The sequence below is a fragment of the Arvicola amphibius genome, chromosome 12 (assembly GCF_903992535.2).
Source record: "Arvicola amphibius chromosome 12, mArvAmp1.2, whole genome shotgun sequence".
Classification (NCBI taxonomy): domain Eukaryota; kingdom Metazoa; phylum Chordata; class Mammalia; order Rodentia; family Cricetidae; genus Arvicola; species Arvicola amphibius.
Window position 1 is genome coordinate 19,837,894 of NC_052058.2, and position 26,186 is coordinate 19,864,079.

Here is a 26,186-nt window from a genome sequence, read left to right on the forward strand (position 1 = left end):
GTCAAGAGTGTCCTACTCACTTGGGAACACAGTGCTTGAGGTATAGAAGAAACAGAAACTCACACAAAAGAAAGAGTTATCAGCTACACCCGTGATTACGGATTTCTTTGATTTGGACATACTCCAGTGGAAGATGGCATAATACCACAAGGGACATTAAAGCCCAGATTCTAGCTCTCAATGCTCAACCTTGTGAGATAAAATGTATTCTAATATTTTTTGATATTTTGTCAAGGTGGAAGGAACTGCTGGTATAACCCACCATGGTGTGGCTTAGAGTTTAAAAACCTCTGTTCATGTGCAGTCTTCATACATATTCTAACACTCGACACAGAAAAGAATAATTTTAAGGCAGTAAACACATAAGGCATTAGGATATTTCTTTACAACATTGTCTTCCATTCAATTCTTAGCTGTAGTATACCATATTTTACAACATACCATTCTGGCTAGTACTTATCTTTTTAAAAATTGGTATGTGACTGCAATTCTTTTTAAGAACACAAAACACTGCAATATAAACATGAAGGGTCATTTAGAACCATTATTAAAATCAGAACAAAGATAGGGTTCTTGGAAAACTTAATTATAGTCAAATCCAAATATTAAAAAACATTAGTCAGTAAGCTGCTGGCATAACTGAATCATTCCAATCGTGTTAACTTTTGTTTAATTTAAAGACTTTGCTGAGCCAAAGAGATTTTGTGTGATGTTCAAGGATTGATATTGGGAAGTATGCATTAGGTTACACAACAAAGAAAAATACAGCCAGAGGGAAGGAGAAATGAAAACCTCAGCTATTCCATTATAAAATAGACTGCAACACAATTTCACGTACAGGGCAGCATGCCAGGAGGCAGGGACATGCTGCCTTACTACAGCCACATTAGCCGCCAACATCTCGGGGCTCTCTCCGAAGCAAGCCTAGATCAGGAGAAGTGTGGTTGCTGTTTTAGGGAGTTGGCATATTCCAGCCATAATATACTCAAGTCTCCAAGTTCAATCAATGTTAATCACAGCCTAAAACTACAGTTTTTCTCTGAACTTTGAGAAAGGTACATTAATATCTACAATGAACATAAAAGAGAACAAACATGTTGATTAGAAGAAAAGTCCTAGAAACCCTTAACCTTCCAGAATCAAATTGCCCCTCTTTCCCACAGAAGAGGCCTTATCTGTATATCATTATGGATGAGAGAGAGAGAGAGAAAGCAAGAGAGAGCAAGAGAGAGGGAGAGAGAATTCCACCTCCAAAGACCTATAAGCAGTGAGATGTACACTTTTTCCAAGAACAAGAACAAAAATTAATATATATTATCTATATTAATTATAAGTTATACATAAATATATATTGTATATTATATAATTATAATCATATGTATTAATATATTATATATCATAAACAGACAGAAAGGCATACACTTAATAAATATTTATGGGTTGAAATTATCAGAGTTAGCATGTAAGTATGTAAGTGATTGTTCCTGAAGAAACAGATTTTAGAATGTACTGGGTAGTCTCTTTGGAACACACCTGTGAGAACTACATCTAAGCCATTTTGAAAATGATCTCCAAGGTTAAAGACATAAAAATCCTCATAGTGACTATTATGTGTGCAGGAATAAATCAGACAGGGAAAGGATGCCAGTAAGTGAGGTTTAAAGTTTGGATGTTATCATGGGCACAGACATACAAACCGAGTGGTTCTCAGAGGGAAGAAGGACAATTTGTTTTGAAGGGTGTAGAAAGGCAAGACGTCATTTATCATTTATTTTTGTGATTTTCTGTCAAGTTTTACACACACATATATGTGCGTATATGTATATATACATATATACATATATACATATATACATACATATATATATATATATATATATATATATATATATATATATATGTCTAAATGTGAAATGTGACCCCTGGTTTCATGTGTTTGAGCATTATCCTCAGATGATGGTTGCTGTTTTGGGAAATTATGGAGCTTCAGGGAGAGAGGGAGAGCTTTTCTGGAGGAAGTAGAGGTAATAATTGAGGTGTTTATTATTATTTTAAAAAGAAAACAAGCTCTCTTTTTTTATTTTACATACCTTCCCCTCCTCCCATTCTCTCCACCTTCCCCTCCCCCACCCCTACCCTTTATCCTCACAGAGAATAAGGCACATTACCTTGGGGAAGAATTGAGATTTTATAGCCTGGCTTGACTTCTTATTTGTTTTCTGCCTCCTAACTGTAGACATACATTGAGCTGATAAAGACATTCAATCAAGTATTCACTCCTAACAATAAGACAATGGATGCACACTGGGTACTTGTGTGTGTGGATCCAAGTAATGAAAGGTAAGGCATTCTTCAGCTCTATAGAAAGCTAGTGGCCTGTTTGGGATACATGAGACTCTGTCTTAAAAAAACAAAACTAACAAACAAACAAGTCACTTGATGCTCCACTAACATTTGATTTTTTAAAATATTTTTATGAGTCAGTAAAAATGTACATTGAAAATATAAAAGGATGCGCAATACTATTTATGTTGCTGTTTAAAACTTATCCCTCTAACGAGATTCCTTTTGTTACTCCCTCTCGCCACCCCTTCATACAGAACTGATTTTGTTTTTTTCTTCCATGAACCAAGGCAACCCGTGGGTTGCAGCTAGAGAAGATATACTGTGTAGACTTTCTAATGGGTAGTTGGCTTTTCTGTACTTCAGATTCACCAACTATAGTACATAAAAAATAAGTGAACTCCTTCCTAGGATTGCTATGAGGGTTAAATAAGTAAATGGATGTAAAGTACTCAGAGCTATGGTCCGAACACAGAAGGGCTGTGCAGGTTTAACTATCACCGTTGTTATCTCTTACTGCCAGAAACAGGCGCAACCAGAAAGAAATCTAACTTACAGGCCAAGAGCCTGGCCCAGGACGGGGGTCTGCACAGTAGCTCTTTCACTTGCTATTGTCTAAAACTGACTAGGTATATGGCCTCTGTGACTCAGTATCTTGTAAAAATGGAGAAAGTAATGGTGCCTGATGCATAGAGCTTGGGAAATAAAAAAAAAAATATATCATGTAGGTAAAGCACACAGTGCAGAGTCCACTAAGAAGAATATAAGCATGAGGTAATTTTTGTGCCATACAATTGACACTACTACACAAGAATATTCATGTGGGAACAAACATACAAGTGGCAAACGGAGTGCCAGACTCTAAATCTCATAAACACTGAAGTAAAAGCTTCAGATTATGAGCAATAATGGCATCTATATAGGGACAATGGACAACCTGGACTGTGAGTGTGTGTGTGTGTGTGTGTGTGTGTGTGTGTGTGTGTAAGAGAGAGAGAGACAGAGAGAGAGAGAGGATGAAGAGTGAATAACACTGGCTGGAGCCTCCAGGATCATGGAAAACTTGGATTTAATTTTACATGCATCTTACTTAGGTGTAAGAGTCGTAGTATTCTATAACTGCATATGTATGTGTGTATTTTTTGAAATCTATAAGTTAATTTCATTTCACACTGAATCCATTTACTTTGATCAAGTTTATCCTTCACTACCTCTCTCCAGCTCCTCCTAGGTTCCTTTCTCCATGACCTCTCAAGGCTTAGGGAATGTCATGTCTGAAGTGGGTGTAGAAAGTTTATAAAAGCCAAAAGTTAGATGGGACTGTCATCAACCATTATCTACTGTACATGTACATGACTCAGGAACTCTCATCAGCTGTGCTGGGCTATACAACATCTGTACAAGGTCAGTCTAGTCAATATTCTAGCATGCGCGAAGAAAGGGTCTCACAGAGCCAAAATCCTGAATGTATGGGGTTTTTGTTTGTTTGTTTGTTTGTTTGATTATTTTATTTTATTTTTGTTTGTTTCTCTGGCTGACCTGGAACATGTTATGTAGTTCAGGCTAACCTCAAATCTGTGGTAATCCTCCTGTCTTTGCCTCCCCAGTATGGGAATTACAGATACGAACAACCATGCCAGGCTTGTATGTTTATCTCTAGTTAGTGGTTTGATTGAAGTTTCAGGGTGATAAAAAGACTGAAGAGTAATAATTACCAAAGAATCCAGAAAAATTATTTGTGAGTTCCACTCTTCTGAATGAGAGGAAATGGTAATTCTCCAAACGGTTACAGAAGATTATCATTTAGTTACCTAAGATGACAGACAGGGAACTTTACACTAGAATAAAAGCATTATTACTCCAAACAAATCTGCTTATTATAGATTACCAAGGTTTTTAAGAATCTTCAAATATGACCTTTTATACCTAGTATGATGACACCATCATAACCATAATATTTGCAATAATTTGAAAGAGTGATCAAAGACAGGATATAGCTCAATGCACAGTATTTCCCTGGGATGTTCAAAGCCTTGGGTATCCAAGCACAAAGATACTTAGGATTTTTACCAATAGCATCAGATTAAATTTTATGAATATCATGGGTATTCCGTCACCTGGAGTCTATAGGTATTTCCATAAATCTTTAAACACTCTCAAATGTATCCTAAAATACTGTAGAAATTTATTCAAAGAAAATCAAAGCCTGTGACACTTTCTCAGGTGGTGGCATGATTTCAGGACTAGCCATGAATGTTCATGAAGGGTACAAATGCCTTATATGACTGTACTGTTGCTTAGATTTATTTATTGAGACAGGGTCTCACCATATAGTCCTGCTGAAACTCAGTGTTATTGACCAGGCTGGTCTCAAACTCACGGAGATCTGCCTATCTGTGCATTCTCAGTGCTAAAGGCATGTGTCATTATGCCAGGTTATTCTGGATCTTAAGACTACTGGCCAGGTGCCTAGCTTCATTTACTTCCTTAAGTGCTGGTTTATAGTGCAATCTGTTTTATTTATGGTTATCCTAAAGACCTCGGCAGTTCACTGAACTTCTTTGGAATAGTACTATTTCCTCTCAGTTCTTACTATCACCCAGCCATGCTGCATATCAGTGATGAAACTGGAAAAATTCCCTCCCACAGCAGACATTCATCCGCATCAAGGAGTCTGGCAAAGTGCCCCACAAAGGGAAGTCCAATTATGTCCAGCCACTCAATTATATACCACACTGACTATGCTTTAGTGATGCTGTCTCACTAGTGGGTTCCATGTGGTACAAAATTAGCAAAGCAAATACTTCATACTAAAGCATATTTTCTCCCAGAAGTAAAACTTTTATATACATAAATGTTTTGTCTATGATTTTTACACATCACCATGCAAGAGAGACCACCTCCAAAGAAAGGTGCTTTCCAGTTCAGACCATGAACAGAGAGTTAACAAAAGATCCATTTAAAGCAAAGTGTTCGGGTCTGAAACTCTTGTCCACAAGTTTGAAGTTCTCAAGTTCGGAAGACAATTTGAAAGCAGAGTTATAGAAAGAAACACAGAAAAGAATGGGGGGGGGGGAACATACGTTGGGTAGAAGGAGACAAGAAGGAGGAAAAAAAGTCCAGGTATCTGAAATTCACATGCTTCTGAAATGCTGAAAATGGTACCCACCCGCTTCCTCATTCGAAGGGAACAGAAGACATAGAAAGAAATGGAATGAAGTCAAGGACTTGGTAGGGCACTTACAGCTTTTAATTTGGGGGAAGTTCAAAGTCTATTAAACATCTCAAAAATGAATAGAAACTTTAACAAACTTGGAAGCTTTTTTATGAGTTTAAGGCATTTTACTAGTGCACTGGTATTGATTTCTAATGTATTCAGGCCTGGTACGAAGAAAACTATATGAGAAATGATTGAACGTCATTTCTGGATTGTAGCTGGTGTCTCTAGGCTTCTTTTAATGTTCTGTGAACTCAGACAAATAAATCGGAGGCATTTTATAACAGCCAATGATGAAACAGCTTGCCACAGTATCTGAGAAGAGAGGTTCTGGATTTTAACTACCCTTTATTACTCACGAGGATACCTGGACACATTTCTAAGTCTCGCAAACCCGATTTCCCTCATCTACAGCATGGAAGCAGCAACTGTTTGTTCAAGAGTTTCTCAGCACAAGGTAATGTATGGGAGGTGCCCTGTGATTTTGGCACTGCCTTAATGTATGCTTAAATTCTACTTTTCTTTGCACTGATTACATGTGACACTAACTTCTGTGAACTTACAACTTTTTTTTCGGTTTTTTTGAGACAGGGTTTCCCTGTAGTTTCTAGAGCCTGTCCTGGAACTAGCTCTTGTAGACCAGGCTGGCCTCGAACTCAGAGATCCGCCTGCCTCTGCCTCCCGAGTGCTGGGATTAAAGGTGTGCACCACCACCGCACAGCCAACTTCCAACTTTTGGAAAACAGCAGAAGTATTTTAAATGTTCTTGGTAAATTGTGGAATGAACAGAAGCTATAAGCTATGTATAACAGATATATACAAGATTGTGTGCATTTATAAATATGTGTATAATATGTATAATATGTACACAGGTGGGTTTGCACATAGAACCGAAGTGTCTGTGTAGTGCTTTAGCAGGTCCTTCTGTTTAAGTGTTGTTAATTGGTTGAATAAAGAAACTGCCTTGGCCTTTTGATAGGGCAGAACTTAGGTAGGCATGGAGAAGACAGAAAGAACTGAATTCTGGGAGGAACAAGTAGAGTCAGGAGCTCCTGCCTGAGACAGACACTGGTTAGAATATTGCCGGTAAGCCATAGTCATGTGGCAATACACAGATTTAACAGAAATGGGTTAAATCAAGACATAAGAGTTAGCCAGTAAGAAGTTAGAGCTAATGGGCCAGGCAGAGTTTAAAATGAATACAGTTTCTGTGTGATTATTTCGGGTGTAAGCTAGCTGGACTGCCTGGATGGAACAAGGGGCCCCACTCCTTGTAACAGTGTAGCCAGGCAGAGACTGTCAGCCAGATCCTCAAACTCAGCTCTCAGAATCTCAGTCTCATCCATGAGGTGCTATTGTCCTGATGCCTCCATTCCCATCTCCCCAGGGTCTGCTCTCCCAAGCCCTTAGGGCAGCATTTGCAGCAGAAGTATACTCTCTCTGAGGCTTAGGTCCAGCCCCATGGGGCACTCCTTCTAAAGGTGTCTGTTCTACTCTAACCTCAACGTCCCTTATTTCCTGAGTTCCATGGATGATGGCAGCTTCCTATATTACTTGGTCATTTTTGGTACTGTTTTGACCTTTCAATATGTGTTAACTTCTCTATATTAAATTACTTCTATTAAAGTAGTATGGTTTTGGTTTTCCTTAATTTACTCTGAAATAGTAAAAGCAATAACCAAAATAATGGATTATGTTTCTGTAAAATGCCAACAGCTTTCTGACATTAGCAGTTAATTTTATTTTTACTATTTCCTTCTAAATAATATATGTTTGAACTGTTTAACCAAAAAAGTGCTTCTCTTTCATATTAATCTTTTACCTCCAAGAAGAGTATTATATTCTTCTTCTTTAATATAGTTTATTCTTTTAATTAAATTTCTTATGTTCCTTAGCTATGTTTACTTTTGAATTTGGCAAGTTATATAATTTCTTCATAAAGAACAGAAAAGACTGAATGATCACACAGTTTAAATTAGCGGAGCTGAGATTACTCAGTTTCAACTCTAAATCAAACATTCCTGGATGGTTGCCCAGTTTCCTTTCTTCTCAAATAAGATTATTAACCCCGTCATACACATAAAGTAACACATATAACATGCACATAAAATATTAATAATAATTAAATGAATATCCATATATTCAATTTACAACTGAAGAGATAGAACATAACCAATATTTTGAAAGAGACCAGTGTATTCCTGAATGACCCATTTCCTTAGGCTCAGTGAATTCTGTTGCTTGTTACCCTCCTCTGCCTCCTTGCCCTAAAGAATTAATTGTTGCTTATGTCATTGAATTTACAAACTCAAATAAGTGATTTTGTTTTTATATTTCTTATGCCTTGGATTTTCTTAAGATTGATGAATGGCTTACGTGTTAGTAATATAACAAACACAGTTCAGTAAGCTTCCTTAGTCAGTAGAATGTTCTTTGAAAGAAAATGCCAGATTTGGTTTAACTGTTGTCTTTTTGAAAGGCACTCATGGGACTTTGTTGCTCTGTTGTGATATCAATAAGGTTTGTTCATGTCCATCAGAATCTATCTGTAAGCCAGGCTCAGAGACTTATGGAGATTTTGACATAGTTTTACCATAGATTGTATTACCTGACAAAGACACTAAGTCACAAGGCATCATTTGGAGCAATTGTATCAAAAAGAAGCTACAGACATCCAGAAGAAATCAAGATTGCTGAACAAAGGCATTTCACTGAGCTAGGAAGCCTGATTCTCATCCTGAGGGGCAGACATGGGAATCTTCAGGTAAAAAGAAAGACCCAACTCAATGGATGTCTTCATAGGAGTGCTAAGATGAGGTTTGGGTGTTTCCTTAAAATGTCCAAGCCCTAACTCATTGTCCCTCAGTTTCCACAGAAACAAAAATGAAGACAGTATGCGGAAACAAGAGAGCCAGATGGTAAATGAGCAACCTTGTGGGGATGGTACATTTGTCATTAACAAATAATCATACTATTAATTCAATTTTATCTCATGAATTGCAAATGCTTCTGAATGTTTACCACAGAGAATTATAATGGCTTGTTTATGTGCTTAACCATTCTTATATATCTGATTAAAACAACTGCCTCTAAAAATGTGCAGACAGGCTGTATGAAACTTCTTAAAGGAATCCCCAAATTTGATTATGAAAAATAAATTATTTTAGTGGTTGGAGCAATGAATCAGCAGTTGAGTACATGGGCCGATTTTCCAGAGGACCCAGGCTTGATTCCCAGCACCCACATGGTAACCACCCCATGTATCTCCAGCTCCAGAGGATCTGATACTGTCCTCTATCTCCATGAGCACTGGGCATATATGTGGTACACAGACACACATTTGGGCAAAACATCCATCCACATAAAATAAAAAATAAATAAATCTAAACGTAAAACAAATTAAACAATAGTTTTAAAGGACTACACAGATCAAGGTAGATACTATTTTTAAGTACTATAACTTCATATAAAAAACCTCCAATTTGACCTCAATTTAATTACATGAATATATGTCTATGCATACCCAAACCACGCGTAACAAAAAGAAGTAACTTCATACATCGCCGATACAAAAAAACTATATTTCTGATGGTTCTTTATTTCTCAAAAGTTGGAAACAAATTTTGATTCATAAAATTTCTTTCCTTGTGCCCAAATCATCTCCACTATGAAAATAATCAGATTTTGAAAATAAAAGATATTTTCGTAATTCTCAGAATTCGACACCACTTCAAGCTAAGCTGATTTGTCCAAATAACAGCAGCAACAACAACAAGCGGTGGAAGTGTTTCATGAACTTGCTTCCTTGTGAGCTCAGAGGCACGTCATGTTTGTGCCCCTAACCCAGTACCAAGCCTGCATTTCTCAGAATGTGTTAGCTGTGCTCCACTAGCCAGAGAACCCACCACGCATTCTGTGGGGAAAAAACAATAGGTGCTCTGTATAAAATAAACCAAAGAACTACTGCACATCCCTCCACTGTACAATACTGCGAATTCCTCTCACAATTAAACTTAACGCTGCAGTTTCTGTATTTATTTGCTCATGAACCCCCTATTATGGTTCGATATGGCATGGCCTCCCCAGAGATGCATGTATGGGAGGCTTGGTTTCCAGCTAGCAATGTCTTGAGGGCATTGTCTTCAATAGTGTTTTCAGTTATTGATGAGTTCGTGGCTGAATGGGCTACTGACAGGTTGAAAGTATTTGAAGGAAGTGGGTTATGGAGTGTGTACCTTGTCCCCAGAATCATCTTCCGTCTTCTGTCCTTCTGCCTGCCATGAACTAAGGAGTTCTTGGGAAGCTCACACACTTCCCATTCTATGACACTGAATTGATACAGCCCACAAAGAAGGGAGTTGCTAGGAAAATGTTACAGTTGCTGACCAATGGTACTGGTCTTTGAATACATTCATCTTTCCTCTCTGTAAACCACAAGCCTTCATGGCTGCTAACTCTTGTTTAACCTCCTGTGGTTTTTATGTATACTAAGATTATCCTCCAATATGTAGTTTTCTATAGCTAATACATTGCTCTAGAAAACAACTGCTCAAGAGACATAGTGGAGGCTACTCATCCTTCATTCAGCCCATTACGGAACATTTGTCCTCTTGGGCTCCCAGACTTCTGAGAATCTCGTATTTTCATGGCTTCATGTACAGTTAATACCAGTGGGTTCTAAAGAGGATCTGTATGTTCATGTATCATATGCTTTCAATTATGTGTTAAGTACATGTGTGAACATTTCTGTGTATGTGACGGTATATGTATGTGGGAACAGTACATCTGTGTGCTTGTATGTACGTTTGTGTGTGTATAATACTATAAATGTTTATATATGTGTGTATCTGAGTGCTCACATGCAAGTGACTATGTGCTTGTTTGTGTAACTTCACATTTACTAATAACATCATTCCCCTTATTAATCATCTGTAAATGATGAAATCCTAATTTTCGAGAATGGGGTGCTGATGGATATATGAAGGTTTCCCAACCTCTCCAGAAACACCCCTGGCACCACACCACTGTGTATGTAAAGTCTAACTAAACAAAGACATAATTTTTGAATTGTCACAAACTCTATAATAGGAATTCTTTGTAATGCTTTAAGAATTAATTAGTTTTCAACCATCTTTTTAAAAAGTATTTATTAGAAACTTTGTACATGTATGCAATATATCTTGTACATACCCAACCATCACTGACCCCCACTTGCCACTCTTCCCAGAAACCTTCATCATATCTCCATCTCAACAACTTAAATATGCGTTGTCATAACTTCCCACAAGAACAAAAACAGTTCTCACATAATTGTTAAACTCAGATAAGGCAAAGCTAACATTTTTATCCTCAATCAATAGGTATCTACACATATAATTGGAATGGAACACAGATAAGGGACAGAACTGAAGCTCTTCTAACAGCAGTTACTGTGTTTGGGAAACTGACCACATCTCACAAACACCTAATATGTACCATGTGAATATATAAGAACTTTAAAAATTGTGATATTTATTGAAATCCATTTAAATTTATCTGTGTCCAGAATATAACAGCCATAAATCTGGTGACAGATCAGGACCAACTTGGGTAAATTCATTTCCTATTTTGAGACTGGGTCTCATAAAAATAGAACTTTTTTTTTTAAATTTTGTGCAGAAGTGACTAAATCTTTATATCATTTGGTAACACAGTATCAAATGAAAATTCCATGTCACCTTATGTTCTCTTTGACTAAATAATATAACTCAAAACAACGGTGGAAATAGATTCCCAACACTATAACAACAATAAATGGCACAAAAAGGAAGGAAGAAGTAAATTTTGGAAGACTATTTGCTTGTTTGTAAATATTACTGATTAAAGAAATTTGAGGAATTTCAGATAATCACTAATCAAAACTACATGATGTTAGGCTTTTTTTGTTCACCATACAACAGTAAACACATGTGTCATTTAACCTCGTGTGCACAGAACACGCTTCGTTTTCACAAGTGTTCACGAGTCACAGAATTTTGGGCAAGTATTTCAAAGGAGAACAGGCCTGAACTATTAATCTTTCAACAACGACAGGATTTGTGTCCAGCCATGATAGGGAGGCTATCCAAAGGTTCATGGCTACAAAATAAAAGCAAAATGTGAACTTGTGCCCAGCAGAATGGACTGTGACTCAAATGGCAGATATGATTGGATAGCTGAATTTCCAGTGCCCAACTTTCTGAAGCAACGAAAAACAAAAATATGGGCATATGGTTCTTTTGCTGTACATAAAGAGATAAAAAACGCCAAGTGAAGTTTCTGCCTCACTTATTTTAAAAATCCTTAAAAGTTTATCATCTATCATTATGATTATATATTTAAAAAAATGTAAGTTCAGGGTCATATGTTACCTTTCAGGTCTTTCTTAAGTTTTCTGAGATCTTTCTGGAAGTCTTCGAATTTCATCTGTGAGGCCTGGAACAGCTCCTGGGGCTCTGCCAGAGGGAAGACACACTGCTCCTTGCCAGCATCCTAATTAGCAAACACGGTTTAAAAACAAATCAGTGTGAAAAAAAGACAACAGGAATGGCAGCAACCCCAACAAAACAACTGGAAAAACACAACGGAATCATCCTACAGAAACGAGGCATGTGCCATTGGGGTGGCTCAATGAGCCAGAGTGCTTACTCTGCCATACTCTAGGTCCTGAGTTCAAATCCATGGCACCCATGGAAAGAGTCAATCATGGCTACATAAGCCTGTAACTTCAGATTGGTTGGGGAGGTGGCAGAAATAAGATGATCTGAGACCTCAGACTAGCCAGCTTATCGGCCTAGCTGACATGACAAACTTCCTGGCTAGCGAGGGACTGCATTGAGGAAACAAGAGGAAGAGCACAGAGGGGAAGGGCCCCAAGTCTTGCTCCGGCCTCTGCATCTGCAAGTTTGCACAAGCACACCATCACACTCATATCATGCCCCGTACACACACACACACACACACACACACACACACACACACGCACACACACACACACGCAAGGAAAAGAAAATCAAAATAGAGCTGTAAGCAAAGTCAGTCTTACCTCATCAAAATTTCGAAGATAATATGAGACAATATACGACAAAAGGCTTCTGCTGTTGTCCTAGGCAGAAAGATCAAAGTAACACATCCTTAACAATTATCATGTATTATTAAGTTTACAGAGTGAAGTAAATTACAGGGAGTACACATATAAACTTGGGAATATTCTGAGTGGTTTTATATTCTACACGGCCTTGATCATTGTATCTAAAGGGCTGGATGGCAGATTTGTTTCTTCCAGTATAAGTGCCAAGAGGAAGCTTCCCTGTTTAAGAGAGGAGCTCAAATATAAATAGTTTGCTGTTTTTATTTCCCTCCATCAGAAATTTAACTCAATGTTTATATGTTTTATTTAATGCATTTATTTTGAATTTGATTAGTACTTTTGTTCTTTTAAATGTTGCGTATGTGTTTTGCCTGCATGTATGTGTGTGCACCATGTGTGTGTTCAGTGCCTGCGGAAACCAGAAAAGGACACTAGATTCCCAGGAACAGGAGTTACAGGTGGTTGTGAGCCTCCCCGTGAATGCTGGGTACAGAACTTGACTCCTCTAAGGAACAGCATGAGGTCTTAGTTGAGTAATTTCTCCAGCCTAGTACTTAGGTTTTCAAATATCATCATAATTAGGTAATTGCTTGTAATCCCATATAATGGATCTAGCCATTATTACCATAATAAATAATTTTTGGATCTGACAGAAATTCTTTAGTGCTTAGACCAGAGAAATGGAAAAGTATTTCAGGTAAGTGGAAAACTTCTAAATAGCAATGCACATTACAATTTGTTATATTAACAACTGAGATTGAGGAATAAACACTTATGCTATTAAGATAATTTACATTTCATTTGAAAATGTAAAATTATTTTATATCCAATAATATTTAAAGCTTCCAAAAATCAATATTTTGCTCCCTTCCTGACACATCTAGAAGTATTAATTTTTAATTAAGTTTTTTGTCATGCTCCAATTAATCAACAGATAACTTAAATTAGAGAAAACCTAATAGTGCACAATATAAATTCTCTGAAATGTTTCCTCTGTTAAATTACAAGAGATTAGACCTAATTTGGTCCCTACACACTGGTGATAAAGTTGGTCCAGAACGGCCTCCTTACACAGTGAACTACAATCCAGTTTGACGCTCCTAAAAGTACACACTGATAACCAAGCCACTGAGACTTGGCTAATTACAACAGAGAGTCTTTCAAATCAACTGAAGGGTGACAGCTTCCAAATCATGTCCATGTAAGACAAATGTCAATTGCTTTGATTTGCTCTCGCTCTCTCTCTCTCTCTCTCTCTCTCTCTCTCTCTCTCTCTCTCTCTCTCTCTCTCTCTCTCTCTCATGAATCTGGTTGTAAATATGACCAGCGTTGATTTGGATGGAGACAGAGCATTTGGAAACATCTTTGGTCTGTAATATTACCTGCCCCTAGAACTTTATCTTGTGCAAATAAATCTTGTTAAACTGTCCTCGGGGCTTCTGTTACTAGATCTAGGCATGAGTTTTCCTGTATTTATGAAAAGAATAACGTCACCCAGTAATCCAGTTTCATGGGGTATTGTAATATGGCCACTGAAGATTTACCCATCAGTAGGATTTGCTTGTGGCTCAAACAACTTGAGGTCTATTCTTAGTCCTACATTGTCATTTTATGAAATAGAAGCACATGAGTCAGTAAAACATCTTTTAAAGGCTTGCCAATGAAAGGACAATCTGGTTGACCTGAAACTGTAGTGTCTATTCTATAAATATTAGTGAGGAGTAAATACATTTACATTAGCATCCTAAAGAAAATTCCAATTCAAAACATCTTGCATAGATATTATGAGAGAACAATGGAAGCCTAATTATTAAATATTTTGCTTCTTGTCCAAGTATTTTTAATTGCAAGTTATTTTGTGATTACTGAAACTAAAAAATACAATTTAATAGAGGGAGGAGGAGATATGAAGCAAGATAGAAAACACAGTCCATCTTTATAAGTAATTTTAAACAATTGTTTATCAGAATATATTTTCAATAAATTTTTATAAGCTTAACATTATATTGCCCTTTTTATACTCAAATGTTATTTGCAAAAGTTGTCTCAGCAAACATACATTTTAAAAATAGATCTTTTTAAAACACATATGATTTATTATGTCTATAAATCAGAAGTTTGCTTTTATGAAATATTTATAATATAAATACAATAGCACTTGAATACACATGTTTATTTGAGCACACATGAAGGACATAAAAATTAACCGATGTGTGTGTGCAAGAGAAAGCTAGCTGAGACTATAATCCTATCACTGGGGAAGCTAAGGCGGGACTGCCTGGAGTTTGAGATCAGTCTATCCTGAGACCTTGACTCAAAACCAAACAAACAACAAACAAATAACTCCAAACTGGACTACCAAAAAGACTTTTATTCAGTTTCAGAAGTGCAGTGTCTGGCATGGCAGTTCCTGAGAAAAACGATGCTGAATGATTTGTGCAAATATTGAGAAACAATAAACAGTCAAGAGTCCTAACTGATTAGACCCCAGAAGAAGCAACTCTCTCATAAGGACAATGACTGCATGCTGCATCTCTCTCATAAGGACGATAACTGCATGATGCATCTCTTTCACATGGACGATGACTGCGTGCTGTATCTCTCTCATGAGGACAATGACTGCATGCTGTATCTCTCTCATAAGGATGATAACTCTATGTTGCATGTCTCTCAGGAGGACAACTGCATGGTGCATCTCTCTCACAAGAATGATAAATGCATGCAGCACCTTGCTTATGAGGACAATGGCCTCATGTTGCATCTCTCCCATGAAGACAATGACAGCATGCTGCATCTCTCTCATAAAGATGAAGATTGCTTGCAATAACTCATGAGGGCAATGACTGAATTCTGCTTTTCTCTCATGAGGATGATGACTGTACTCTCTCCAGATGACAATTTCACTTCTACATTCACTTATTCAAACTCAGTACTTAAAAGTCCTCTCATATTTTCTCCCACCTTGGTATTCTTTCTGCACAGCAATTCTCGTGAAGGGAAGCACAACTCTTACTTTCTAGGTTACCATCTCAGACTTTCATCTGTGATTGCTATGCCTGACCTTACCCTTCCATTTTCACCTCAACAGTATCCTCAGTCTTTATTCTAAACAACAGCAGCAAAACCACTGCAGGGAAGTAGGGTTAAAAATAACTAGGTCAGCCAGGTGGTGGTGATGCGCATGTTTAATCCCAGCATTTGGAAGGGAGAAGCAGGTGGAATTCTTGAGGCCAGCCTGAACTAAAGAGCTAGTTCCAGGACAGCCAGGACTGCACAGAGAAACCCTATAACAAAAAAAAAAAAAAAAAAAAAAAAAAAAAAAAAAAAAAAAAAAAAAAAAAAAAAGACAAAATAAAACAAAACAAAAAAGAATAACAATAGAAAGAGAACCAAAAAACAAACAACAACAAAATCAAAAAACCTAAGTCTACAATCAGACTTAGACAACTGTCATACAGGCCAGTAGAAGGAACAGTGTACAAGAAAGTGGGAACATCTTTTATACTTCATTTATGAACTACTTTCATTCGTGCTTGTTTTATTTTCTATACTGCTTAGATAAGAAAAGACAGGAAGAGTCTCAAATTCACTGAAAATGATTAGTCCTCAGCTTCAAACCAAACACCCCAAAACAAACTTAGGCTTGATAAAAGAAGAAATACTTCGTTTTAGTAAAAAAAAAAATACATAATTACTCATTACACATAGGATTCACAATTCTGGTAAGAAAATGATCACTCCTTTAAATGACAGATACCCAGATGATTGACTTTTACCTAGTGTAGAATATAACAGAACTTTTGCCAGAAATAGAGGCTCACACCTAAGGATGCAGAGTTCAAGGTCATTCTTACTAACATAGCAAGTCTGAGGTTATTCTGGACTATGTAAGATACTACTTCAAAAGTTGCATAAATATATGTTCATGTGTTGTGTGCATGTGTGTGTGTGTGTGTGTGTGTGTGTGTGTGTGTGTGTCTGAAACTTTTGACCTCAGAACAGAAAGGGATACTTATATCTTGTTTAAAACCAAACCTATTTAAAAATAAAATGTCCTCAATTTGGTGTAACCATTAACACAAAATACTTACGCTGCTTTTGACATCCTTTAGCTTTGGCAGAATGTCTAGTCCAAAACCATCTGCCTGTCCTCGCGTCTTGTTTCCAGCATTCATGTAGTTCCCAAAGGCTAGAACCAAACCCAGGACTTGCATGACCCCTGGTCCATTTTTTAATGTCTGTAAGACAGGATGGCAAATAATTTTTTCTCTTACATGCCATTTTATTTGAATCATCTAAAATCAAGATCAAGCTAATTATATTATTATCATGGTTTTGAGTGACAGTCAAACCAGATTATTTTGTACACTTTAAAAACAGTGTCTCAAACAATGTGCCACCAACAAGCATGAGTGTAAAAGCCAAGAGATGCCATTCTAGGCCACATACAATGAGAATTTCTAGAAAACATCACCTCTATCATCCTTAACTATCTCAGTGTCTGGAACAACACAAATTTCTGGCACAAACTGTAGAATCCCAAAAAGCAGTTATAAAAATTGAATTCCAGAGTTAGGTTTGTTACCCATAAGTTCAGGTTCTCCACTCCCAGAATCCTGTCTGTCTTCAGGTTTTTGTGTCACTTTTTCTGAAGGTATTCCTGGTAATATCTTTTTGTTCTGGGAGATGATTTACCGCAATAAAAACACTTTTGCTGATTTTTGATAAACTGCTTTAAAGGCTAATTTTGTCGTCCCCCCTGTACAAAATTTATTTGTTGCATTTAGAAGAGTATTTATTTTCCACAGAGTCAAATGACTATTCCAAAACATCATTTGGATACAATAAATATTAACACTTTACTGAGGGGCCATTTCAAAGAAACAACCCCAAAAGAAATAAAGAGAATGCCTTCAAACCTCTTCCATTTGGAAGTATGATATCTAAGAGAATATGGAAAATGAGGCTTTGGTTTTGTAAAAAAAAAAAAAAAAAAAAAATCGGTATCTGAGATCCCAGGAGACTGATACAAAATAGCCAGGATCTCAGTGTGGTCCCACTACCCTGTGAATTTGTCTAAACACATACTTTATTATGGAAGCCTAGTCCCCAAATAGCCCCTCACGTGGGATTACTATCCTTTGAACTTACAAATACTTCAAGTAAACAAGAATCACAAAAATCAATAAGAACATTACTGATCACAATTAAATATTAGAATTTGTGTTCAGTTTTCTGGTCCAGAACCCACCTCACACAGTTTCTGTAGCAATTCCAGTTTACGACGAATTGAACAAATGCTCTCTGAAAACGTTGACTGGAACAGGATGCAGAAGACTCGCTCTGAGAAGTTGGGGATTAGAGACAGCTCATACAGGAACCTGGAAAGATAAAGGCAAGGAGGGAGGGAAAGCTTAAGCCGCCCTAACAGTGGCACTTCCTTGATAATAAACATGCACTCAGGAACCATCACTTCCCATTGCTGAGAAGCCAATCACTGCCCTCCCAGGTCCCTGGACACACTTACTGTTCAGGTTTGTCAAGAGACTTGGCATTTTCCTTGTCCTTGGAGGATCGACTGTGCTTTTCAATTTTTTCCAGTTCATCTGACTGTGCTCTCTGGAAAAACAAAGCCAAGTGTCTTTTTTAAAAAATCCCTTCAAGGGTTTCCTTTTGATAATGATGATTGCAATACAGTAAAATTCTCTATATTTTCTTAGCATCTGTTTGTATTAAAACTTGACGATTTGTGAGGCATTTTAAAGTGTAGATATGCGTAACAAAATCCAGATCGTGCCTAAATTCCCCACATAATGCTATTGACTATTAGTGATCTGAAAGATATTATTAGAGCATAAAATAGCATTTTTCATTAATTTGTCTATTTATATTACATTCTAGAAGGCCATAATTTTGTTTTAACTTAATCGTTCTCATTCAGATCTCAAACAAGTTAAATTTGGAAGTAATTTGATGTTGAATGTCTTAAAAAATAAGTATCACAGGAACTGTGTGTTGTTTTTGTTATACTTGGAGCAAATAAAGTGTAATTAAGCTATTAAAACATGGAACAAAAATGAAAGGTTTTCATGCTTTTGTTGAACATGATTTTTTGATAGAAAAATAGCTCCAGCCATATTTTGCTTCTGTTTCTTTCTACTTAGAAATCCCATGAATGCACACTTATCTCTTCTTACAGATTATTGATATCAGTTTTATTTGTATCCAGACATAATTTCACACCTCACAAAGATGTGTCCAATGAGCTCATACTGTATCTTCCATATAACTGCTTGTAACTCCAACTCCAGGGGCATCTTACACTTTAGCCTCTAGGCCTTTGCATTCACATGTGCATGCATGCACACACACACACATACATGCTTTTATACACACTTACACATACTGAAAAATAAGTCTCAAAAATCATTTATTACTCAGTTGTGTAAAGAATCAGTCTCACAGCTATCATCATAATGTCTCTTGAAGCCATATTATAAGATATCCTTTTAAAAAGACTTTATCCATTTTACTGGCATGAGAGACCAAAATAATATAAGAATATTAAGCTTGTAAATACTGACAAGGCAAAGACTATGAGTAGATAAACTTAGATATAGTTTTCTAGTTCTCATTATCTCTTCATTAAATAAAATACATGAAAGCTATCTGCTATTTATTCACCCACATTCATTCTATACCTTAAAGCACATGAGAAAGAAAAAAGCTCAACTAGCTACAACATAGCTACATAACTATATATGCCGCTTTGATGCTGTGTCTTGAACAAAATGCTATTTTTTACACATCTTGTCAGAGGACTTACCTAAATGCCCATGTGTGTGTGTGTGTGTGTGTGTGTGTGTGTGTGTGTGCATGACTATGAAACACACAATCACACTATGAAACACATCAAGCTATACAAGTTTCCCTAAGTCTTTAAAACCATGCCTTCCAGGCAAATGGCTGTCTGGCAGTGCCACAGTCACTTCCTAAGCCAGGGATTACTGGGAATTACTAAATGTAAAATCCTTCATATACTACATTATATGTAAAGGGGCTTCTTAAACTTTTACCTCTAACTCCATTTTGCCCAAGAAGAGAGTTTTTGTAAGTCTGAGTGTACAGATATGTAAAAAAGATACAAAATCAATTTGGTGGTAATAAATCACGAAGACATTTTAAAACACCTTTGATATCTATATACACATTTGCCACTTTACTAAACATGAAAGTGCACTTCCATGTGGTGAGACGGATGTGCTCGTTTTGTTTTATATGAGAAATGAAGTACTGTATGAGCATTTGTGCAGTCGGATGTGGGACAACTTACGCGTTCTTCAGAGCTGACTGGCAATTTATAAACTTCAGTGCAGAAAATACCACTTCACACAAATGCTTGGTGCAAAATGGCAAAAGTGTGCATCAGAGCCTTATCAAATTTTGCCAGAAATTCTTCCCTAATCAAAGGTCAAGATTCATTTTTTGTGTTTTTAAGAAACTGAAGTCAGCAATTCAATCATTCTTTTGTTTCTGTTTTTTAACGTAATTTCTTTATTGATTCCTTGGGGTTTTTACATCACACACCCCAATTCTACTCATTTCCCTTTCACCCTTTCAATATCCTCCACCAAAACAAACAAACAAAACATCATTTTGCCCCTCCATCTTTTCCAACTCTCCAACTCTTCTTCATTCTTCTTAGTGGCACTAGGAGCCATGTATGTATCACATAGTATAGGCTTTGTCCTCCCTGCTTTGCTTGCAAATCTTTATTCCAATGAGATATGGCTCTTGTTCAAGGCCTCTGTTTTCTAGTACACCACCATCACTGGACCGGCTCCAAAACTCCTCTTGGATATCCTGCGGTTGCTCCAACCCATGGAGATCAAAAGGGCATCATTTTGCAAGACCAGATGCTTCACATGTTTCAGTGGGTCATAGATGGGGCAGATATTAGGATGGGCCAACCCAAGGCCCTAGATGTGGGCCTGAGTGGTAGTTGAGATGGTCAGCCTGAGTAGCTAGGGCTAGCCCCCCCCCCCCACCCCGCACTTAGGTGAGGTGTAGAGAGGGCTCTCCTACACTCAGGCCATGAGGGTCAGTTCGACCAAGCTTCTGGTGAGTGGTAGGGCCATCTCTCCTGAGTGCAGAGGGTCAAGCCTCCCATGCCCAGGTCATTGAGGGGCTAGCTTTCCTGTGAGGGTCAGGGCCAGCTCTCTTGCTGAATTGTCAGGCAACAGGCAGGGCTAGCTTTCCTAGGATCAGCGAAAGGCGGAGCTAGCTCAGCTTGGCCCTTACATTTCTTCATGCATGGTTCTTGTGACCCCGTATGGTAACACAGGCTGCAGACATCAGCTGAGACTCCAGTTGCAGCAGGACCATGGGCACAGACAGAGCCCTCAGCAGCAGTTCGGATCAGAAGTCACCGAGGTCCTTGTGGCAGCTCAGGCCATCCTGATCAGTGCAGTCCCAATGACAGCATGGCTCTCAGACACCAACAAGGCCACAGGTTTAGAGCCAGACCCTGAGCATTTGTGTGGCCTTTGGTGACAACACAGATAATGGACTTCAACACAGACCCAGGCTGCAAACCAAGGATCCAGACCTGGCTCTTGGCAAGCAGCCAGGCCTGGATGTCACCATGGCCAGTCCACTCAGATCTGCAGAGCTCCTCAAACAATCACTTTTATAATCAAACATCCTAATACAATAAATACAAAGATAGAATGGCTTGATACATATTGAGGAAGGCGAGTGGGAAAACTATATATAAAATCCTGTATACATTGTCGAACAGTATAGTCTATAACATAAAATCATTTCAAACCCGAGTCAACATGCTCAGGCAATGTTTCTTGCAACTGTATGTTTGTGCATATGCAGGACAAAGTACACATAAGTGTTCAGAAGCAAGACCAGAAGACTTGCAAGGCAATGTGAGCAAGGCTTCTAGAATCACCTAACCAAAGCATCATTATATTTTGATTTTGAATGAATTTTTGGTTGTTGTGCATTCAGACACATTTAACTACTGCTAAGTATTCTGTGATCCCATTTGTGCTCAAACCATTCCTTCTCATTTTAGAAGAGGCAAAGCTGCCTTGGTCAGAAGGTGTAGTTCGGGGAGAGCAGAGAGGAACTTTCCCCTTGCCCAGGGCACCCACATGCTGTTCTTCTTCACAGATGCATGTGTATGATGGTGTCTATTCTGGCCTTGCCTTTCCTCTATGGAGCTCACTTAGTGCCACCTCAGGTCATGTCTTTCCTCATCCACACATCTACACATACCGCACACATATACACAGTCCACTCATGGTCTCAGGGCGAAATTCTCAGACTAATCCTTGCTTTCAGTGGCACTGATGGAATCATGACACAGGCTACATTCATAAAGAATGGTTGCTCATTTAGTTCTTAGCTTTACGGAGTCACAGTCCAAAAGGAACTGTACAGATCTGCAGAGAGCGCCATGACAAGTCGAGGGAGTACGGGTGGAAGTGAGATGCCATATTGCCAATAAAAGTCAAAGAGGAATGTGGGCTAGGTTTTAAAACTCACTGAAAATCTCCGGATTTTTCCAAGCTCTATAGCTTCATAAGAGCTCTGTTAATACCCTTCTGAGGGCAGCTCCCTCTATGACATAAGGCCCTCCCACTAGACCCCACCTTTTGAAAGTTCTAGCACCTCTCACAATGTACTAAGTGTCTAACATTTGGCCCTTTGTAAGGGACATTCAAACTCTATCCAAATTATAGCACCAGTAAGTTAGAAAAATAAGTATCTTTCAAATATATATTATTGAGTTTCTGGTACTAAACTTCAGCAGCCTACAGCATCAATACTATCACCCACTCACATCTGGGCAAAGTGTGCCTGAAACAGTATGCCATGGGAAGGTGTACTGGAGCTTTCTTGTCCTCCAGAACTTGAGAGTTCTTCTGCACTATTTGTGAGAGAGCTTATAGCTAGAAGAATCACTAACTGTAAGTACCTGCAATCTTTTTGCAACCCAATTGTGTGGTTCTTGGAGGTAAACTTTATAGAATACAATGTATTTTCACAATATCAGCAGGTTGGACATGTCTCCCACTGTCAAAATGTCAAAAACCATCTTATTGCAATGGTGAAATGGATCTACTTGAAGAGCCTCTTGGATAGACTGCAGGAAACCCTGAATGTCTATGCAGTAGACGTTCCCTCCATGGTTGGTGACTAAATAAATCCTTTTTAGCTGTATCCATACTGAAGCAAGCACTTCCAGTGACAAAAGTAAACAGTTGTTTCAAACTAGTTTATGCCTTTAAAGACCACTTCAAAAACAAAATGGAAAATAGTTCTATATTAAGCAAAATGCTTCTTTTAAATCCAAACATTGGTTTGTCTTCTGGGGTCAATTTCAGCACTTACACATTTCCTTTAAATATATTAGAATCCGATTTTTTTTAACCACTATGACTTCCGCATTAGTAACGTCTTTGCATTTTTATGGCATGAAGGTCAGTCTGCTGCAAATCTAATGGCTTTTCAAGTAGGTTTCTGGTGACTGAAATAGAATGCACATACAATACAGTATCCTTCCCGTAGAGGGAGAAAATTCTCTCATGTGGGCTCTAAATCTCACTTAGCTTCTAGAATATTGCTTCTATAAATGTGGCCTGAAATAAGGGAATTTTCAAGAGGACCTCACCTCCATGGAGTTATAAGTAGAAAAAGTAAGTTCTCTGAATAAGTTATTTTTAAATATTTTCAGACTCTGCTTCTTCTCCCATTCACTATCAATCCCAAAGGTTCTCCTGGGATGAGGGTCATTATCATTTTGATATTACTTCTCATAGCTAATGAACATGCCCAAGATTTCAGTGGCTCAATACCCTGATCATGCCATTCTACTGGGGGAAAATCACATTGGGCTAGGTCAGCCTGAGATGTCAGTGGCTCAATACCCTGATCATGCCATTCTACTGGGGGAAAATCACATTGGGCTAGGTCAGCCTGAGATGTCAGTGGCTCAATACCCTGATCGCGTCGTTCTGCTGGGGGAGAAGCACATTGGGTTAAGTCAACCTGAAAAAATTTGACAAAGAAGAAGATCTGGCCTTCAGGACGTGCTGTTGGGTGGCTCTACGTCCTCGATCCCTAGGGACTGTTGGAGGTACAGTCATCTACCCAGCAGCTTCAGTGACCCAGAGTTTCTTCTGCTTGGAATGTGCTTCCTGCACCTTGGTTTAGTACACTTGGTGTTGCCTCAGTATCATCTTGGGAAAGCTTGGCCTGACCCCTTGTTTCATTATAATGAATATTCTCCCGAGATGACTAAGAAAATGAGGTTTCCGTTTGCTTTGTGCCATTCCTGTGCTTACCATGGTTTCTAGATGATGATGATGGCGATGATAGCTAAACACACAAATACATGACTTTCTAGATTAAAATGTAAGTTTTCTGAGAAGAATATCCTGCCTTATGTATCTTTACATCCCGTTAACTAATATGGTTTGTAGCATATATTTATCAATTGGTAACCTTTAAAAAAAACAACAACAAAGAATAGAAATTTAGGCAAGGATTGAATGAGGAAACAAACAACCAATAAAGAACAGAAGAAGGGGCTCTCAGCTCCTCCCTGTTCTAGAGACAGCCGCTTCTTTTCGTACAGTGCCAGCCTCGCTCCAGAGACACGATGGTGAAGGTCGGAGTGAACGGATTTGGCCGTATTGGGCGCCTGGTTACCAGGGCTGCCTTCACTTCTGACAAAGTGGACGTTGTTGCCATCAATGACCCTTTCATCGACCTCAACTACATGGTCTACATGTTCCAGTATGACTCCACCCACGGCAAGTTCAAAGGCACAGTCAAGGCTGAGAACGGGAAGCTCGTCATCAACGGGAAGGCCATCACCATCTTCCAGGAGCGAGATCCCACCAACATCAAATGGGGTGATGCCGGCGCCGAGTATGTTGTGGAGTCGACCGGTGTCTTCACCACCATGGAGAAGGCTGGGGCCCACTTGAAGGGTGGGGCCAAAGGGTCATCATCTCTGCCCCTTCTGCGGATGCCCCCATGTTTGTGATGGGTGTGAACCATGACAAATATGACAATTCCCTCAAGATGGTCAGCAATGCTTCCTGCACCACCAACTGCTTGGCCCCCTTGGCCAAGGTCATCCATGACAACTTTGGCATCGTGGAAGGGCTCATGACCACAGTCCATGCCATCACGGCCACCCAGAAGACTGTGGATGGCCCCTCTGGGAAGCTGTGGCGAGACGGCCGTGGTGCTGCCCAGAACATCATCCCTGCATCCACTGGCGCTGCCAAGGCTGTGGCAAAGTCATCCCAGAGCTGAACGGGAAGCTCACGGGCATGGCCTTCCGTGTTCCTACCCCCAATGTGTCCGTCGTGGATCTGACATGCCGCCTGGAGAAAGCCGCCAAGTATGATGACATCAAGAAGGTGGTGAAGCAGACATCTGAGGGCTCACTAAAGGGCATCCTGGGCTACACTGAGGACCAGGTTGTCTCCTGTGACTTTAACAGTGACTCCCACTCCTCCACCTTCGATGCTGGGGCTGGCATTACTCTCAATGACAACTTTGTGAAGCTCATTTCCTGGTACAACAATGAATTTGGCTACAGCAACAGAGTGGTGGACCTCATGGCCTACATGGCCTCCAAGGAGTAAGAAGCCTGCCTGCCCTGACCACCCATCCCAGCAAGGACACAGCAAGAGAGAGGCCCTCGGCTGCTGAACAGTCCCTGTCCTAACTCAACCCTTCACACTGAGCATCTCCCTCACAGTTTCCATCCCAGACCCCCAGAATAGCAGGAGGGGCTTAGGGAGCCCTACTCTCTTGAATACCATCAATAAAATTCATTGCACCCCCCCCCAAAAAAAAGAACAGAAGAAGGTAGCTTTCTGATTCGGGGAGTAACTTAGAGTTTCTATTGCTATGACAAAACGCCATGACCAAAAGCATGTTGACAAGGAAAGAGTTTATTTGGTTTGTACTTCCATTTCACAGTTCATAATCAAAGAAAATCAGGACAGGAAATCAAACAGAGCAGGAACCTGGAGGCGGGTGCTGATGTAGAAGTCATGGAGGGATGCTGTTTACTTGGCTTGCTCCACATGGTTTGCTCAGCCTACTCTCTTATATAACCCAGGATCGTGATGGCACTACCCTTCATGGGCTAGGCTGACCCCGACCAGTCACTAATTTAAAAAACTGCTCTCTAAACTGACCTTTGACCTGATTTCATAGAGGTATTCTCTCAAAGGGGGTTTCCTCTTTTCAGATGGCAATAGTTTATATCAAGTTGATATAAATCTAGCCAGCACATGGAGAGTGAAGGCAGGAAACAAAAGGAGCATAAACACTGAAGGTATGATAGGAAAATAATAGCAATTATTTATAATCCTAGTATTTTGGTAAAGAGTCTTATGAGGCCAAATAATCTCTAACATAGATACTTGTGCATGCCTGAAGTGGGATCAGTTCTATTTAATGACAGCACACAAA

General features: G+C 38.8%; 1 protein-coding gene and 1 pseudogene across 2 annotated transcripts in view; one reads left to right on the plus strand and one right to left on the minus strand.

Moving 5' to 3' along the window:
• Positions 1-26,186, minus strand: part of Fmn2 (formin 2) — a 288,272-nt gene that overhangs the window by 108,066 nt on the left and 154,020 nt on the right. For both annotated transcript variants that reach the window (XM_038349911.1, XM_038349910.1), the window contains 5 exons: positions 18,196-18,287; positions 17,920-18,049; positions 16,760-16,906; positions 12,624-12,683; positions 11,950-12,070 (listed from right to left, as the gene is read on the minus strand). In XM_038349911.1, coding sequence (XP_038205839.1) covers positions 11,950-12,070; positions 12,624-12,683; positions 16,760-16,906; positions 17,920-18,049; positions 18,196-18,287 — 550 coding nt within the window. The remainder of the gene's footprint in view (positions 1-11,949; positions 12,071-12,623; positions 12,684-16,759; positions 16,907-17,919; positions 18,050-18,195; positions 18,288-26,186) is intronic.
• Positions 24,349-25,348, plus strand: LOC119827951 (annotated as a pseudogene).